This window comes from Varanus komodoensis, unplaced genomic scaffold (assembly GCF_004798865.1).
Source record: "Varanus komodoensis strain SLA01 unplaced genomic scaffold, ASM479886v1 scaffold89, whole genome shotgun sequence".
Lineage (NCBI taxonomy): Eukaryota > Metazoa > Chordata > Lepidosauria > Squamata > Varanidae > Varanus > Varanus komodoensis.
In genome coordinates, this window is record NW_025336587.1 from 1,612,090 (window position 1) to 1,629,463 (window position 17,374).

A 17,374-nucleotide genomic window follows, 5' to 3' on the forward strand; every position below is an offset into this window, starting at 1 on the left:
AGTGGCCTCTGCCAGTGATCAGGCATGTCTAATCTCGGCCCTTCTAGGTGCAGAACCTCAGGGCTTGGGGGCCCAGATGGACCTTCCAGGGACCCCGACCACAGATCATTGGGTTGTTTCTTGGCATTTATTTAGTTTTTAACCCCATTCTAAAAGGTTGGAGTATCTCTCCAACAGTTTCTAGCAGTGCACAGTTGCTGATAATGTATGCTGATATTTTTTGCCTTGCCCCTTTGGCCTCCAGACCCATTTGCCACTGGGTTGCAGCTTCCGAATACATCTCCAAAATGAAATTTGGCCCTTGGGCTGAACGAGGTTCTCCTCACCTCTTGATTAATGAGTTTGGGGGGTTTTGGCAACCCAGGATCAAGAACGGGCTGACAAACTTCAGAAACAGCAGGCTGAACGAGAGGAGAAGGAGAGGCTGAAGGCTGCAAAAGAGCATGCCCGGGAAGAGGCAAAGAGGAAGAAAGAAGAGGAAAAGGAATTGAAGGAGAAGGAAAGGAGGGAGAAAAAGGAAAAAGATGAGAAAGAGAAGGCGGAAAAAATGCGTGCAAAAGAAGAGAAACGGAAGGAGAGACAGGAAGCTTTGGAGTGAGTCTGTTTCTCTCATAGGGTTTGTCTCCCTACGCCTGGATTGCATCCCCTTCCTGGGAACACCCAGTTTTTTCTCTGCATTCTGTTGGCATGGCTAGAGGTAGCTTTCTGTCCCATTGTCATGGCTTGCTTTTTTAGACTGGAACCTCCATGACCATGCTGGCTGAGAGTGATAGGGTCTGTAGTACATAACATCTGGAGGGCTTTACCTTTGGGAGGGCAGTTCTTAAGCCTTGGGGAAGGCAAGCTGAGGGGACACATTTTGAAGAAGCAGTCTATTTGTTTTTAATTAGATTTACATCCTGCCTTTACCTCCAAGGTGATGTACATGATCCTCTTGCTTTAGTTTATCCTCACAACAGCCCTATGAGGTAGGTTAGGCTAGAAGTCAAGGACTGGCCCAAAGTTGCCTAAAAGGCTTCATGCCTGTGTGGGGACTAGAACCTGACTTCCAAGTCCCAGTCCATTGCTCTAACCACTAGGCTCTTTCTACTCCATCACATCAGTGCCTTGTGAGGAATCTCTAGAAGAAATCCTCTCTCTCTCTCTCGCACACGTACACACAGCACTCGCAAGGAATTGTGACTTTTAACTGCCATCACCCCTTTGATCTAGCATTCCTACCCTTAGGGCCCCTTTGCAAGCACCTCCATCTTCTCACCAACCCACAAAGCTCACTTTGTAATCCGTGAGATTGCATGAGGAGCCGGTGGTGGTTTGAACTGATTCCAGCCATTGTTATTTGCTGTTGATTCCCACTCTTGGTGCCACATGTGGGTGGCCATTTCACCAGTCTGGTGGGGCTGCTATGTGATTTCTGTTTCAATATTGTGTTTGTGCACCTAGGCACATGCCTATAGGCTCCTTTTTTCTCTCACTCTGAAAGTGGGCTTTTATTTTTAAAGAGCGAAATTAGAAGAGAAAAGGAAGAAAGAAGAGGAGAAACGGGAGAAAGAGAAAGAGAAGGTAAGTCTGGCTGCACTTTCTTGCCCCGGCTGGTGCTACAGAATGTACTGTAGCCTCTGACATTGTCTTACGTTTTTGGAAGACTGTATCCCAGCTTCCAAGGAAAAAGCTCATAAAAAGGGGAAGACCACTCTGGCCCTGGACATCCACCAGCAGAGGAACCCCCACTCCACTGCGTGTTTTCCTGCTCCTCCCTCATTCTTCTTTTCTCTTGAATGGCATCTATTAAATTATCAGTGGGTGGGAAGGGACTGCCCTGTCTTGTAATATCAGTACAGTGTTTAGAAAGCTTTCGGTGCTTTATAAGTAGATGGATGGTCTGAAGCTAGAATTTGAAAAGATGCAATTCTTTGGGGTGGTTGTGATAAAATTCTTTCATGCATTTAATTTTGCCTATGTTTCAACTCTGTTTCCAGCGCATTAAAGCGAAGATGGCTGAAATCACGAGGTTCTTGCATAAACCCAAGACCCAGACTGCTCCGAAGGTAAGGCTTTTTGCCCCTTACATGGCTGCACCTTTAGTGGGACTGAATTCCAAGGAAGTTTTTCCAGAGTAGCATCTTGTAGCTTGCCCTTCTAGCTTAAGATTACCAGCACTAAAATTTGTCATGGGCGAGCAGACATTACTTGGGATATGTGTTCTTAATTTTAGAAAAATGTTTTCATCCTGCCTTTTCCTCAAGATGAAGGTGCTATACAGAGATTAGAATAAACACAGATCCTCATCCTGAAGAATAAAACAAACATGGGCCTGGAATTCATTTGAAGCAAGCATTTTATGCTTGCATTGTCACTCCAGACCTTGCCAGCTTTAATGCCCAGTGCAGAATCCAGCTAGAAGGAACTGCTATGTCAGTCCCACTGTAGGATCAGGCTGAGGCTCTGGAAGGGAGGCATCCTTATACTGGGAGAAGCTGTTGCATTTCCGTGTCCCTCTAGTGACTGATGTGGTAGTTGAGAAGGCTGCTTTATTCATTTGTGGAAATAACCTCACTCAGAACAGTGGAGTTGGAAAACGTGCAGGAAAGGGAAGCTCAGATCAACTAACACTATGGCTCAATTCCCCAACGAGGAGTTTCTTTAGATTCAAGAAAAAGCAAATGAGTGGAGACATAAACAGAATGATGCAGAGAAGGTGGAGAAGAAGGAAAGTTCACTCAGTGAGGTCCTTGTATGAGATCCTTATCGAGGGGAGACTCCAGATGAAGGGAAGGAAGCCCCTTCTCATTCAGCGTGTTGTCAAACTGTGGAGCTCAGTGCCACAAGATGCAGCGCTGGCCACTGATTTGAATGGCTTTGGGGGTGGGGGTGGCAGGTAGATTTGTGGAAGATAAATCTGCCAAGGGCTGCTGGTGCTGGTGGCGCTGTGCTGCCACTTGCATCAGAGGTGGCATGCTTCTTTGCACCGGATGCTTGGGAGCATAGCGGGGACGCTGCTGTTACACTCCTGTCCCACCTGTGGGCAGCAGGCTGACCCTGTGCGAAGGTCAGAGCTGGAATGCCACCCCATCCTGTCCCCCTCCAGACAGTGTCAAGCAGTCTTCGAATTGCACTCGCGGGAGACTTTCAAATGCTCTGGAATTTCTCCTTCGTGCAATTAACAGAGCGAGTAATGGCTTTGGTTATGTCGAATGCTGCTGGCAGTCAGTTTGCCAGCATGTTTCAGGGTATTTTCACATGCATATGACATTTGGGTCTGCCCTGCCTTATCTTTGGAGAATGCAAAAAAGGCTCCCGGTGTTTGTCTGCACCCCACTGCACACCCCACGGATGGGCATTGGAAGAATGAATGAGACTGTGAAAATGAATTCTAGGAGGAGCACCCCAGTGGAGGTTCTGGCCCCACAGAGAGGAACTTTTAAAGAAGTAGTTAGTTGTTGATACCCTTGGGCAGGTGTGGCTGCCAATTTCCATGCGCATAAGAATCTTTGTAGCATTCTGGTAGTTTTGGCATGAAATCAGGCGGTTTGGGGCAAGAAAATGTGCTGGGCCAACATTGCAGAAGAGGCAGGGGCGTCTTGAGTGCTTTCAGCCTTTAAAAGGCCGAAAGCAGACCTTGCTTGGGAGAGAACAGAAGGCAAGTGTGCTTTCTGCAGCGCCAGGTCAGGGTGGGGAACCTTGAGTCAGGGGGGCAAACCCTACTTCCCAGGGTTCCCCAAAGGCTACTGCTTTTCCTCTGGCCTCATTCCCTTTCCAAAGCCCTTGATCATTGCTTGATCATTGCTTCCCTAGCTTTTGTGCAGTTTTGCTTTCTCTCTGAAAGCTTGAAATGCCTCCCCTGAGCCTTAGTTATTGACAGTAAGAGCACAAAGTTAACACGTGTGGGTATTTTGAAAATGCTACCTCTATTTTGGCCCTGCCCATTTGCCGTGAGCCCTGCCCATCGCCAGCATGCCACTCCTGAGAGCGCTTCTCAGAAATTACTTTGACTCCCTCAGGCTGAAAGGTTTCCCATACCTGGGTCAGGCTGAGGGAAGCCAAAAAGCCCCCAGTAGCCCTTCATAACGCTCCTCCCCTCGATTTCAGACCCTTGCTGGCTGGTGTGGGAAGTTCGCACCCTTTGAAATCAAGGAGAACATGGTCCTTGCCCCTCTCTGCCGCGTTGCTGTGGATCCGGACCTTTTAGAGCAGCTGGACGGGCTCCTGCACGCACAGAGCTGTGACACTCCTCTGCTGGAAGAGCTGAAGAGCCAAGCACCCCGCCGCTCCAGCCCCACCCTCGATCACAGGCACAGAGAGGACAGCGTCAACAGGTCAGTCACCTCTCGTGGGCCAGGCAGGCAGCTTTTTCCTGCCCAAAGCCTCCAAGCATGGGATGGCTCATGTTGGCGAGATGCCGCGAGCCTGGCCTGGATCGTGTAGCTCTGTGGAGGCAGGTGGCAGCCAGAAGGACGTGGGATGCAGTTTTCCATGTAGGGAAAAGACCTTTAAGTGCCTGGCGACGTGACAGAGGACCTAGCATTGCTGTAATAGCCAAATCTAAAGGGGTAGGAGGTTCAGAATGGATAAAAGGAAGGGCTTCTTCGCACAGCGCAGAATTAAAACCGTGGAATTCACGAGCATGAGCTTAGATGGCTTTAAAAACAGATGGGTGAATTTATGGAGGAGGGCAGTCCTGTCAACTGCTATTGCCTCTGGTGGCTGAATGAAGCCTCCACCTTCAGTGGCAGTCTACCTTTGAATGCTTGGTGGGCAGCTGGAGCAGACTGTTTACTTTCCTGCCCTGTGTGGGGTGTTCCCCTTGGAGCTTCTGACTGGCCGCAACTCCCTGCTGGGCGGGTTATTAATCAGAAGAGCCCTTCTGTGTTGGACTGAGGAGCCATCGAGTCTCCCATATGATTCACAGTCACCAGCCAGCTGCCCACGGAAGAACACAAGCAGGACATGAGTGTAACGGCAGCCTTCTGCCCTTGTTGGCGTACGCCGGCCCACAGCCTCCAGTGGCAGCAGAGAGCTGTCAGGATGGTAGCCATGGATGTGTTGCCTCCTCCATGAAGTTGTGTAAGCCCCTTTCAAAAGCCGTCCAAATTGGAGGCATCTTGTGGAAGTGGATGCCATCATTTAATTCTGTGTGGTGTGAAGACGGACTCCTTAATCTGTCCCGAATCCCCCGCCCCCAGTCAGCTTCATGGCATCAACCCACTGGGTTCTGGTATTTTGAGGACTAGGATCCTTTCCCATTTTTTCCTAATCACTTGTAGTTTATATCTTGTTGCAATGAATGCAAACACCAGAGCATACAGGAAAGAGCCGCCTTCCCCACCTAGTGCTCTCCAGAAGCGTTAAGGCTACTAAATAGCCTTAGAAAGTTATTTTGATGAAGAAAAGAATATTAGTGTTTTCTACTGACTCACCTGGTGGAAAATCTGTCTACTAGGCTGGCTAAAGAGAGCTTGCATGTACACCTGACCACCAGTTGCTGGCAAGAGTGAGTAGCAGGCCACCTCTGCTGTCCTGGTTGGTGTGTGGTCAGTGTCTGTCTGGCTGTTGCGGGCCACAAAATGCTGGACTAGATGGACACGTCTTGGATCAGTCCAGCAGAGCTGATCTGAAATGTGTGTATCTTCCACCAGGATGGAGCCCTGCTGCATTCAAGCCTGCTTGAAGCTTTCCCAGACATCTGGCTTGGGCCAGAGTTTATTCAGTGCGGCGGAAACGCCTGCCTGCTCCTGCCTCGATCCAGTGCTTGAGAAAAAAGCCCTGGTGCTACAAATGGGCCCTGGAATTTCTCTGGCGCCCCACTTGGAGCACTTGTGCCAAGGAAGGAGCGGTATTTGTCTTGTCAAGTTGCCTTTGTGCAAAAGCGGGTGCATAGTGATCCCTTGACCCCCGTCCCTCCTCCTCAGAGCCCTCCTCTGCTCTGTGCTTGGCATTTCAAGCACCAGAGGCCTTCTCTCATTCTTTCTTGCCCCCTCCCCACTGCCTTTATCTGCCTCATCGAGACCACAGTTTTCTTAAGACTCCTGCATTTGCTTTCAGTGCTTTGTCACTTTGACTAGTTTAGCTCTAATTGAAAGCCTTAGTAGGGGACAAAAGACCTTTTCTTTTTCGCCTGCACTGGCATCTTAGGATTGTATAGTATATTTCTTTCTTTTTTCTAAATGGAAAGTAAGGAAGGTGTCTTTCGTGCCTCTGGTAGAGTGCCAGAGGTCTTTCTCTTGCTGTCTCGGAACCCCAGTGGGCAACATCAATGGCTGATCATGGGGTTTTTGTTCCTCAGCGATGTGGTCATCGTGGGCAGCAGCCAAGCGGGAGACCTGCCAGAAAGGAAGAGATTTGGAAGGATGAAACTCCTGCAGTTCTGTGAGAATCACCGTCCTGCCTATTGGGGCACGTGGAACAAGAAATCCTCCTCCATTGGCCCGAGAAACCCTTGGGCGAAAGATGAGGTAAGACAAGGCCGCGGTGCTGCCTCCATGCTGGCATGGGCTGATGGGCTGGCCTCAGGGGAAGCACGGTGTTGGCAAACAGGAAGGAGAGATGACAGCTTGGCGGTGGTCCATGTTGCATGCAGTTTGCATGCAGAAGGCTCCAGGCAGGATCCTGCTGTCTCCAGAGAAAGGGGGGATGCTGCAGGTGTCGAGAATTGGCCTTTGCTGGAGAGCCACTGCCAGGCGATACGGGTTAGACAGGCAAGCTGCTTGGCTGGCATGCGGCGGCTTCCTCCATTCTTCCTCCTCTTGGCTGCATTTGCACGGTTGCCTAGCTTCTGGCGGCTTTGCCAGTAGCTTTTGCTCCAGGGGTAGGTACCCTTGGAATTGGACTTCCAGGTTTCCCTCAGGCTCCCTGCCTTCTCCCCACCCCACCCCCGTAGTTTGGTTTCCTGGCTGTCATGCAGCTTTCTTTTTCTTTCTTTTTTTTTGGTATTCTGAAAAGCTGAAATGCCTCCCCTTAAAGCTTTGTTTCTGGCAGTGAGAGTTTTGAGCTACAAAACACTTGTGGGTTTGGTTTGGTTTGGTTTGGTTTGGTTTGCTTTTGTATTTTTGGACCTACCCCTGCAAGAGTGTCTCTGAAATTGTTTCCAGCCTTTGTGCTGGAAGAGGGCCCCTGGCCTGGCCCTGCCTACTGCAAGGTTCAGCGCTTTCAGAAACCAAACTCTCGTCTTTGTTTGCAGAAGCTCTTGGACTATGAAGTAGAAAGTGATGAAGAGTGGGAAGAAGAGGAACCCGGGGAGTCCCTTTCTCATAGCGAAGGGGTGAGGCTGTGCTGCTCCATCTCTATCTCAGGAAGAGAGTGCATAGTTAGAGACCTCTCTGGTCAGGAAGTTCACAAGAAGAGATGATTCTGAAGATACCCAAACTCTATATAGCAGCTTCCCCCAACTTTGCGCTCTCCAGATCGTTTGGACAGCAACGCCCAGCATCCCTGCCCATTGGGCTGGGTCTGATGGGGTTGATGACCAGTACAGCTGGAGAGGTGCCAAAGTTGTGGAGGGCTGCTCCTGGCACAACAGAAGCAAGAGACTTGTGGCTTTTGAGATGTTTTGGCCTCTGGCCCCTATCAGCCCCAGCCAGCATAGCAAACAGTGAAGGATGATGGGAGTTCTAGGCCGAAACATCTGAAGGACTCCTGTAGTCCAGCTGGAGTACTGTAACACGCTGTAGGTGGGGCTGTCCTTGAAGATGGTCCGGATACTTCAGTTGGTCCAAAATAGAGCAGCCAGGATGGGAACAGGGACTGACAGATGTGCTCACATAACGGTGGTCCTTTACCATCTGCACTGGCTACCAGTTGAAGTCCGGGCCCAATTTAAGGTGTTGGTAAAGCCCTAAACGGTTTAGGACATGGTTATCTGAAGGAGCGTCTCCTTCCCTATGTGCTTGCTCACCCCTTAAGTTCTGGATCAGAAGTCCTTTTTCCGGAGCCCTCTTTGAAAGAGACTTGGAGAGTGGCTACCTGCAGAAGGGCCTTCTCTGTGGTGGCCCCTGGCTGTGGAACATGCTCCCCAGAGAGGTGTGCCTGGTGCCAACACTTCATTCTTTTCGATGCCAGGCCAAACCCTTTCTATTTTCCCATTATTTTTAGACTTAATTTTTATTTTAGTCAGGCTTTTATCATAGATATTATGGTGTGCCTTTGTTGTTGGACCTTCCTGAGACTTTTATGAATAGGACAGGTTACAAAGGTTTTAAAAAGGTTTTAAAAAGGTTTTGCTGTGAGCCGTCCCGAGGCTATGTAGCAAGGGGACGGCATATATATAAAGGTAGGTAAAATTACCTTTCTCTGGGTACTTACAGAGCATTGATGGGTGACTTATTTTAAAATTCCTAAAATATATCACAGAGGTTCACAAAATGGAAAAGTGCATGCCTGATTTAAAGCGAGACCATTCCGCCAAACCCAGGAAAGCAGTGGCCCACAGTGGGAAGGCATCAGAGGGGCAAGGCTGGTGTAGAACTGGAAGTCCTGGGTCTTGCATCAGCCTTTTGCACAGGTGCCAGGTGCCACCATAGAACTCAAACCAACTAGAGTAATGGCTCCTTTAAAGGACATTGTTCTAGCCACGGTCTGTAGGTCAGAGCACAGAACCTGGTTCACCTCCAGAAAGGAAGTGCTTTCCATTCTCCCTCCCTTCCTGCGCACTTCCAGCAGGTTTTCTTGACCCCATCTCCACCTCTCTGCATCTCAAGGAAGTGGCGGCATCTCACAGAACCTCTGGTTGTAGCACAGCAGAGCCAAAGGACACTGTGACTGTGGATGCCAGTCAGCCGTGCTCTCGTCAGATAACCAGGTGGTAGATTGCCAAGGCCTTCACAGGCCTGTGAATCCTCCGCAGTCCCATTCACCCTATGAGTCCTGCCCCAGCACAGCTGCCGTTACCACATTTCTGCACCACCCTGAAATCAAAGCATTCTGGGTTGTGCTCCCAGCTTTTCAGCTCCCGTCATAGCTCTGGTGGTTACGTTGTAGGTGGTGGGGGACGCGGGAAGAAGGGTATGCTGACTAGGGAAAGACGACTGAAAGGATTTTGGTTGTGGTTAATTGTGGCCCTGAGAGGGAGCAGTACCCCCTTGAAGGGAAGAGAAGTCTGCCATGTCTGTGAGAGTGATCCTTCTGGACAAGCTTGCATTGTGACCGTTTGTTTAACAAGACAGAAATTTCGTTAAATGTAGATTCAGCCACTGGTCACTGTCCCTCCACATCCTTGTGAAGCAGATGAGCCCAGCTGCTGGCTTTTTAGAACTTGACTGTACAAAAAAGAAATGGTAGAGCACTTAAGAAGCTGCTATCACAGCTTGGCCTTCCTCAGCCTGTGCCCCCTGGGTGTCTTGGACTCCAACCTCTGTCGCTGAAGGACAGAAATCCTGGAGGATGTGGCCCTAGACCTCTGGAAGACACCAGGTTGGGGCAGCTGTCACTGGTGAGACAGCCTCAAGATCTGGTAGCTCCCCCTCATTTATGTTCTGGCAGCCTGCAGGACTGGGGTCCTTCTACTTGGCTGTCCCTGAGTGGGGCAGCTCTCGCCACAGCTTTTGCAAGAGCACCGGCTTACGTAACGTCCTGTGATCTGAAGGCATCCTTTGCCTCTTCCGTTGCCTGACATGCTCTCTCCTTTCTAAGGCTTTTGAGAATGTAATGCCTTTTTATTTACATACCTCAGGATGATGATGAAGAGGGGGGAGAGGAAGAAGATGACGACGATGGCTTTTTTGTGCCCCATGGGTACCTCTCAGAGGATGAAGGCGTGACTGAAGTAAGACACAGAATCAGTGAGGGGACCTTCCTGACCATAGAAAGAGATCCCTACCAGGTTGGCTGAGTAGCAGATGTTGCCCTGCTCCACACAGTGGCTGTAACTTCCAGTGTGGACCCTAAACTGTATTCCAGTGAAACAGATGCTAAATGCCTCCTCTCATTCGAGGAGGTGTATTGGGTTTCTGTGCTGCTTTTCCAAGGTTTGTGGGGTTTCCTCACTTCTGCAAGTAGTGAAGTTCTCTGCTTCCAAGATAAGAGGCAGTTACTATATATGGGACCCAGAGACATTGCTAACCATGTGGGTGTCTGGTCTCTGACATGCACACTACTTTTCTAGGTTCATACATTCTTCTGAAAAATAGCAATTTTCCCTAGCATGCAGTTTGTGTTTTAAAAAATCAGGTTAAACTTCAGCAAAGTTTGCTGATACTTTGAAGCATCTCCCTTCTTGAGACAAGAACTGGTTGGGAACTGGTCCAGTGCCCAAACATTTGGCCTTAACAGTCTAGAAAACAGCTCCCTCATCCTCTTTTCTCTTCCAGGAGTGCGACCCCGAGAACCAGAAAGCACGTCAGAAGCTGAAGGCCAAGGAGTGGGATGAGCTGCTCAGCAAAGGGAAGAAGTTCCGCATCTTGCAGCCCGTGAAGATCGGCTGCGTTTGGGAAAGCAAGGAGGCAGGCGAGAGCCCAAGTCAGGACCTGCGGCTCCTGCAGCAGTTCACAGTTTCCTTCTTGGACTCCACCATTGCTGAGGAAGAGCGGATTGAAAAAAGCAATAAAAGCAAAACAAGAAACCAGCAGAGTAAGCTGTGGGTTGGAAGAGCAAACTCTGTGGTGCTTCCAAAGAGCAGGGACAGCTCTAAGCAAATGGGTGGTGTGCTTATGTTCTGTGCATTTTAAAAATTTGTTTATATCCTGCCTTTCTCCCTTTTGAAAATAATACATTTCTATAACACCACATTATCCCGTAGGGCTTTATGGGCAGTTTACAATTACAATAAATTAAAATAATTTAAAAGACTAAAACATGATAAGAAAAAAAACCAATACAATAATGAGTTAGGTGACAGCAGCCTAAAAATAGCTCCAGCAGTGAGGGAAACTTAATAATACAGGTAATATGATCAGTGTACAAGATTCTATGCTCTGACCCAGCATCAAGTGCCATTAGTGGACTCAGGGCCTTGTCAGTGCTGGGCCTAAACCTCTGGAACTCCAGGGAGATATATATGCAGGCCTCACCTCTGCTGACTTTTGCAAAAGAACTGGATACATTTATTCCAGTCTGCATTTGGTGTTCAAAATTCCTTAGGTGAGTGTGTGTTCACTTCGCTTTACAATTGCTTATTTATGAATTTTAAAAAGTCATCATTAAAGGTCAGTAAACCAGAAAGGCGTGTCTCCCCACACCCCCATAAACCAATCAATGTCCCAGTGGTGGAGAATTTTTTTCTCAAATCCAGTGTAAACGAAGGACCCCTCACAGTTCCAAAATCTTTCCAGACCTTCCAGACAAGCCAACTTGAGCCAGTGGCAGTGTGTTTGTTTCCTAGATGCAAAAGAGAATTGATTTGTATATAGAATGAGTGGCCAAGGGAGCTGGCTTATAAAAATTATCCCTAACCAATCCACATAATACAATAAGCAATAGCAGAATAAAACTGCATAAATGCCAGATAAGTTCAGGTGAAAAGTAAAAATGAAAGCAAAGAATAACAGCTCACCAGAGCTACTGATGAGTGCCTGGGCAAGACACCCCTTGAAAGAGGTTCAGAAGCCGAGATGAAGTTCCTGAGTCCTGCTGCAGGGCAGAGAGAAACTACCTGTGGCCCTTCACCCGATTGCAAAAGCACTCTGCGTGTGATCTGTTCAGACGTGGGATGAGTGCCCCCCCACCCCCAAGGCAAGAGCCTGCTGGTTGAGAAGGGGGAGGGAGACAGAGAACATGAGGAGGGGTTGAGACAGGAAAGGACAGTTTGCTCAGGCCCAGCTGCACTGAACGGGGCATCAAGCCCGGGCCACAGATTGCTTCCCAGTGGGACTTTGTGGGAAAGCAGGGCTCCTGGCAGAGCGCCCCTCATTCTGTGCCTTGGGTGCTCACTTCTTTCTGCTTGTTAGATTTCTGCACCACCCAACAGCCAATGCTTCAGCAATGGCATAAAAGCTGCAAAGTACCAATCGTGTGGCAGAGGGGGAGAGCTGGGGGCACTCCAGAGGGCCAGATTTTGTTCTGCCCCTCTGGTGAACACATGACTGAATGGGAGGCACCAGGGGTTTGACTAGGTATCGGGGCATCCCGTCCTTATCCAAAGAGCATTTTCTAAGAGGGGGCCATTTCCTGAGGCTTACCGCCAAATAGTCATCCTTGACATGTCATCCAGCTGTTAGAGAGAACCTCCCAACTCTAAAATTCTGTTCTTCGTCTCACTTTAGTCCTGGGGCAGCTGCTTCCACTGCTCCATGGGAACATCAATGGCAGCAAAGTCATCATCCAAGAGTTCCAGGAGTGCTGTCGATTGGGATTGCTGCCCGGCAACAGTGGCTCAGTTGCTGCTCCGGACAGCGGGGATGCAAGCCCCAGTCCTTCTCGGGCCCAAACTCCTGTGCACACGGAGAGTGCCATTCCTTCCAAAGCCAGGCTGAAGCGAATCATCTCTGAGAACTCTGTGTATGAGAAGAGACCCGAGAACCGGATGTGCTGGTATGTGCACCCGGAAGTGTTGAAGAGCTACGGCCAAGAGGATCTGCCTGTCCCCTGCCAGTGGAGCTATGTCACACAAGTTTTGTCAGTGGCCAAGGAAGACAGCAGCAATATGTTAGGAGGGGCAGTTCCACAAACCATGCCAGTGTCTGTGAAACGGAAGTCAACAGGAAGCATGTCCATCACCAAGTTCATGAGGAAAAGCCCCGGGGCCGGGCAGGTGAGATCCTTTCGAATACCCAGTTTCCCTTCATGTCTATTTTTGCCACTCTCTTTATCCTACAGCAAACTGCTTCATTGGCCTGGTTTCGTAGACTTCCCTTCCAGTGCTTTCTGTTGTTCTGTCTCTTAATCTCAAGACCAGCAGCCAGAGTCTGGGACCTACTTGGTCTCATCCAGATGTGTTACACTACAACATTCGTCATTCTCAACCAGCCAGTGATGGGTGTTGCAGCCCCATTGGGAATGGCTGGTCTACTTAGTGTGTTGCAGTCTAACAGTGAGAGAATGGACCAGCTGAACCTGCTGGTAGATTTCTGGGTGGTTTGTAATTAATCGGTGTGACTTCCGCACCCTGATTGGTATCACACTGAACCATGGTTTATTTAAACTACAGTTTCCTACCTAGGGTTTGTGCGGAGGCCAATCAAACTGTGTGTCGTGTGCGCACACAACACTGTGGCTTGTTTTCTCAGTCCCTGGGTTGCTCCTCTTCTCTTCTTGGCTCCCTCCGTATTCCAAATTCCTTTGTAGCTCTGTAAAGGCATGCATTATGGCTGGGTATTTTGACCATTTTCCCCATCACAACTGTAGCGTGGGTGAAACAACCCATGGTTCCAGGTTCACATTCACAAGTGAAAGCAACTCATACTGTGGGTTAGTGCTATGTGTGAACCAGGCTTCTGACTCGCAGCTATTACTCATAACCTCGCCAAAGCGATTCCTCTCCCCAAAGAAAAAAACTACTCTTGAAATGAAGAAAACTCTGTGGAGGGGAGCAGGAACTGGGGGATGATGCCTCTTGGTGTGTGGAAAATGGTGGTACTCAAAGCAGAATTCCTGAGTGCAGCAGGCTCCTGTGGGCAGCTCTCGGGTCCAAACGGGCCCAACAGGCTGGAAAGCTGCAATGACTGGTGCAGAGAGACCCAGCTTCAAGTCCCCATGTAGCCATGCCTCTCGCTGCATGACACTGGGCTGGGTTGAAAATGGGGGGCGGGGGGGATGAGCCACTTCTCTGCTCCATGGGCAGCAGCTGGCCAGCGCCGTGGGCAGAGGAGAGGCCGTTCCAGTGCTTGCCCTGCGGTGCTGTGAACCGGAGGGGGCTGGCGGTGCCCGCTAGATAGAGAGATAAAAACTTCATTACAGTCAAAGATCAGCTCCATTCAATAAATAAATAATTTTTTAAAAAGAACAAAATACAATGAAGGTTATCTGTCATAAAATCTCCAGTCGGATTGATAGATACTCGGCATGATATACTATCACCATAGTTCACATCAGTCATCTTAAGTAGGTGACATTCCCAGACTTTGTCCTTCATCTGAGTAGGTAGGACCACACTCCCGCAGGATCTGTCTTTGGACACCCATCGCGGCCTCAAAAGAATTTAGCGAAAATTTGTGTTACCGTTGGATTAGTGTCAGAAACCAGTATATACAAGGGGCATTCAATGTATTCTCAGTATTGGGTTGATTTGCTATTGATGTGGGTAATTTAATTATTTCATTAGCTAATGACACTATCTGAGGGTATACATGCAAAATTTCAAATAAGTGTGATCATTAGTTCCCTAGTAATCCTCAGTGAAAGACTACCATAATGACTGACGGGACAATGTTGAAGAAAATCGAGCACCGTGCTGTGATTAAGTTCCTTACAAAACAAGGAAAAAGTCAAAAAATCATTCATGAAGAGATGGTGGCCATTTACTAGGACTCTGCACCTTGATTATATACTGTTCAAAAGTGATCAAGTGAATTTAAAAGGGGTAGAGAAAGCACTGAAGACGACCTTTGCTCAGGCGGGCTGGTTACTGCCACTACGAAAGAAAATGTGAAAAAAATTGAGAAACTTGTACTGGAAGTTGCCCGAATAAAAATCAAAATGTTAGCAGAGATGACAAACCTATCCATTGGTACCATATTTACTATTTTTCATTACCATCTTAACCTTTCCAAGGTCTGTGCAAGATGGGTGCCACGAATTCTCATGGGGCCTCAGAAACAAGTGCGAGTCGAGTGCTGTGGGGAGTTTTTAGAGCTCTGTGGTGAAGATCCATTGAGTATTTTTGACCAGATTGTTTCTGGAGATGAAACTTGGGTTCATCACTATGACCCTGAAAGTAAGCATGTGTCCACGCAGTGGCATAAAAAAGGTGCTGACCCTCCGAAGAAATTCAGAGTCACTCCATCGGCCAGAAAAATCATGGCCACAGTGTATTGGGACTGAAAGGGAATTTTATTGATCGAGTACACAAAAAGGGTGAAACCATAAACGCAGCATCTTATGCAACCACTCTGCGTAATTTAAGAGAAGCAATTAAAGAAAAAAGGTGGGGAAAACTGACCGCAGGTGTGTTGCTTCTTTACGACAATGCGCCCGTTCACACGGCGCGTTTCAAAGGCTGCTGTGGTTTCGAAGAAATAAACTAGCCACCCTATAGCCTGGCCCCCAGTGACTACAGCCTATTCCCGAATTTTAAAAAAGATCTTCATGGAAAGCGATTTTCCGACGATGAAGAGCTCAAGGCGGCAATTAACACACATTTTTTTAGACAAGGAGGAAGGGTATTTTTTACAGGGAATCGAAAAGTTAATTTCTAGGTGTAGTAAGTGTATTGAAGTTATGGGGGATTACATTGAAAAATAGAAATTATTTCAATTATTCCATTTTCTTCATGCCGATACCGAGAATACATTGAATGCCCCTCGTAGATATATTGTAGTTCCATACAGCCTGGGAAGTGGGGGGGGGGTGTCAGCCAGAGGCCTGCTCCATGCAAGAGGGGCTGTCGGCAAGCCATGGACAGCGCTTCTCATCGATTCTCTTGCCTGTCTGGAGCAGACAGACCTTCTGGTTGCCATGCCAGGGGACCAGAAACCATCCTCTCATGGAGGCTGGCTGGCAGTCCCTCCCTCCCCCCCACCCAGCATCACCAGGAACTCGCTTCCTCTTCCCTGCACCTTCTCCACTGGATGTTGGCACAGAGAAAGGTGAAGACCCTGGGAAGGGCAAGTGCAGAATCCCCACGTACTTGAGCTCAAAGCCCTTCCTTCCTGGGACTAGCTTAAGTGCAGTGGTTAAGAGTGTGGGTCTGGGACTCGAGCGATCCAGGTTCTGGTCTCCACTCAGCCATGGAACCAGCTGGGTGACTCTGGGCCAGTCACAGGCTCTTGGCCCAGCCTACCTCACAGGATTGTTATTGTGGGGGTAAGATGGGCTGCAGCAGCAGCAGAAGGATGTAAGTCACTTTGCATTTATTTTAAAAGGTGGGATATCCATCTAATAAAATGAAAGGAGTTCCAGCCCTACAGAGTGGGGAAAAGAACCACAGAGAAAATGGGAAAGCATCCAAAGTTTGGTGGTTGTGGGAAAGGGCACGTTCTTCTGGGGAGCCTCGGAGAGCTGGTTGGCCACTCTTGGTGGGTCCATCCCACTCTGTGTGCCTGGGAATCCCCACCCTTGTCCTCGATGGTCCACCCTTCGTCTCTCCTCCTTCCAGCCACATGCCCAATTCCTTTCAACCAGGTCTCAAGTTGCTATTGTGGGTCAGGTTTGTTCTGGGAGGAGCATCAGCCTGTTGATCAGCCTGTGCTCTGACCTGCAACATGTCCTTCTGTTGTTGCCCAAAGGTTGAAACCACCGAGATGGATGGATTTCAGGCGGACACAGAGGAAGATGACGACGACGACTGTATCTTCATGGGCATCCAGGAAAGCAGGGGTGAGAGAACTGATTCAGGTAGCTGCTGTCCCATTCAGAGGCGGGCGGTGTGGGGATGCCTTTGTCTCCTTCAGCCCCCTTTTATGCAGCTCCTTGTGGGGTGTCCTGAGACAAAAGGGTCTCCACTTTGCTTCCAAAGATTCGGGCCCTGACAGTCACAGTAAGAAAAGGCAGCGCTGCTGATTTATGCTAACAGACTAAAAAAGAGGAACACAGCACAGCATGACCCCTGCGCCTCAATTGTCAGATCAGACATTTATTTTATTTAACCTTTTCTATCCCATCCATCCACCACTGTCGTCTCCGGACGGCTTACCATAAAGAACAAATAAAACAATCACGTTTTGTACACCTCTCACACATCACCTTCGCTTGCCATGCGAGGGGTGATGCCAGAGATAATTCTGGGTGAGGGGATTCCCTGCCGTTGAACACACATGCTTCAGGGAGGAGCAGATACTAAGCGGCCTTTGTATTTTCACAGCACCTGCGTTGGAGACACCTGGCATCGCCTTCAAGATGGAGCAAGCGACTGTGGCTGCTAGGGACTCCTCCCCTACCGTTCCATCTGCCCCTTCTCCTCCCAGCTCTACCCCTGTATGTATGTAGAATCTTTTTAGCATATTGTAAAACGTTTGAGTGTCTCCCCCCTCCCCCTTTTATTGTATAAGATACTCGAGCGTTCTGTGTAAAAAGAAGACAGCACTTTGTTCTGCTTCAGATAAGAAGCTTCTTTATTTTTAGAGGCTTCATGGCGGCGGGGTTAGACGACAGAAATATACAACATATAATCTCTCTAATAAAAGCATTACTGAAATGTCTAATGAGGCTCCATACAAGACATGATGCCTGAAGTGTCTTATCTGAGTGGATCTGGGGGGTTGGGGGTGTGCTCTGGGGTTTCCAGGTATTGCAGAAGACCTGCAGTGTCGGCATGGAAATGCCACAGGCTGCTGAAAAGGCTTTTCTCCTG

At 48.8% G+C, this 17,374-nt stretch overlaps 2 protein-coding genes across 5 annotated transcripts in view; one reads left to right on the top strand and one right to left on the bottom strand.

Moving 5' to 3' along the window:
- The window catches only part of CHAF1A (chromatin assembly factor 1 subunit A), a 29,566-nt gene extending 12,344 nt beyond the window's left edge, over positions 1 to 17,222 (top strand). For both annotated transcript variants that reach the window (XM_044417527.1, XM_044417528.1), the window contains exons 5-15: positions 365 to 594; positions 1,503 to 1,563; positions 1,980 to 2,048; positions 4,090 to 4,316; positions 6,284 to 6,452; positions 7,178 to 7,258; positions 9,665 to 9,757; positions 10,302 to 10,560; positions 12,192 to 12,679; positions 16,311 to 16,401; positions 16,886 to 17,222. In XM_044417527.1, coding sequence (XP_044273462.1) covers positions 365 to 594; positions 1,503 to 1,563; positions 1,980 to 2,048; positions 4,090 to 4,316; positions 6,284 to 6,452; positions 7,178 to 7,258; positions 9,665 to 9,757; positions 10,302 to 10,560; positions 12,192 to 12,679; positions 16,311 to 16,401; positions 16,886 to 17,010 — 1,893 coding nt within the window. In that variant the 3' untranslated portion in view covers positions 17,011 to 17,222. The remainder of the gene's footprint in view (positions 1 to 364; positions 595 to 1,502; positions 1,564 to 1,979; positions 2,049 to 4,089; positions 4,317 to 6,283; positions 6,453 to 7,177; positions 7,259 to 9,664; positions 9,758 to 10,301; positions 10,561 to 12,191; positions 12,680 to 16,310; positions 16,402 to 16,885) is intronic.
- UBXN6 (UBX domain protein 6) overlaps positions 10,567 to 17,374 on the bottom strand; it is a 29,196-nt gene continuing 22,388 nt past the window's right edge. For 2 of the 3 annotated variants that reach the window (XM_044417530.1, XM_044417529.1), the window contains exon 11: positions 12,914 to 13,214. In XM_044417530.1, coding sequence (XP_044273465.1) covers positions 13,080 to 13,214 — 135 coding nt within the window. In that variant the 3' untranslated portion in view covers positions 12,914 to 13,079. Of the gene's footprint in view, positions 11,308 to 12,913; positions 13,215 to 17,374 lie in introns of those variants that run through there. The other variant, XM_044417532.1, reaches the window with a different exon arrangement.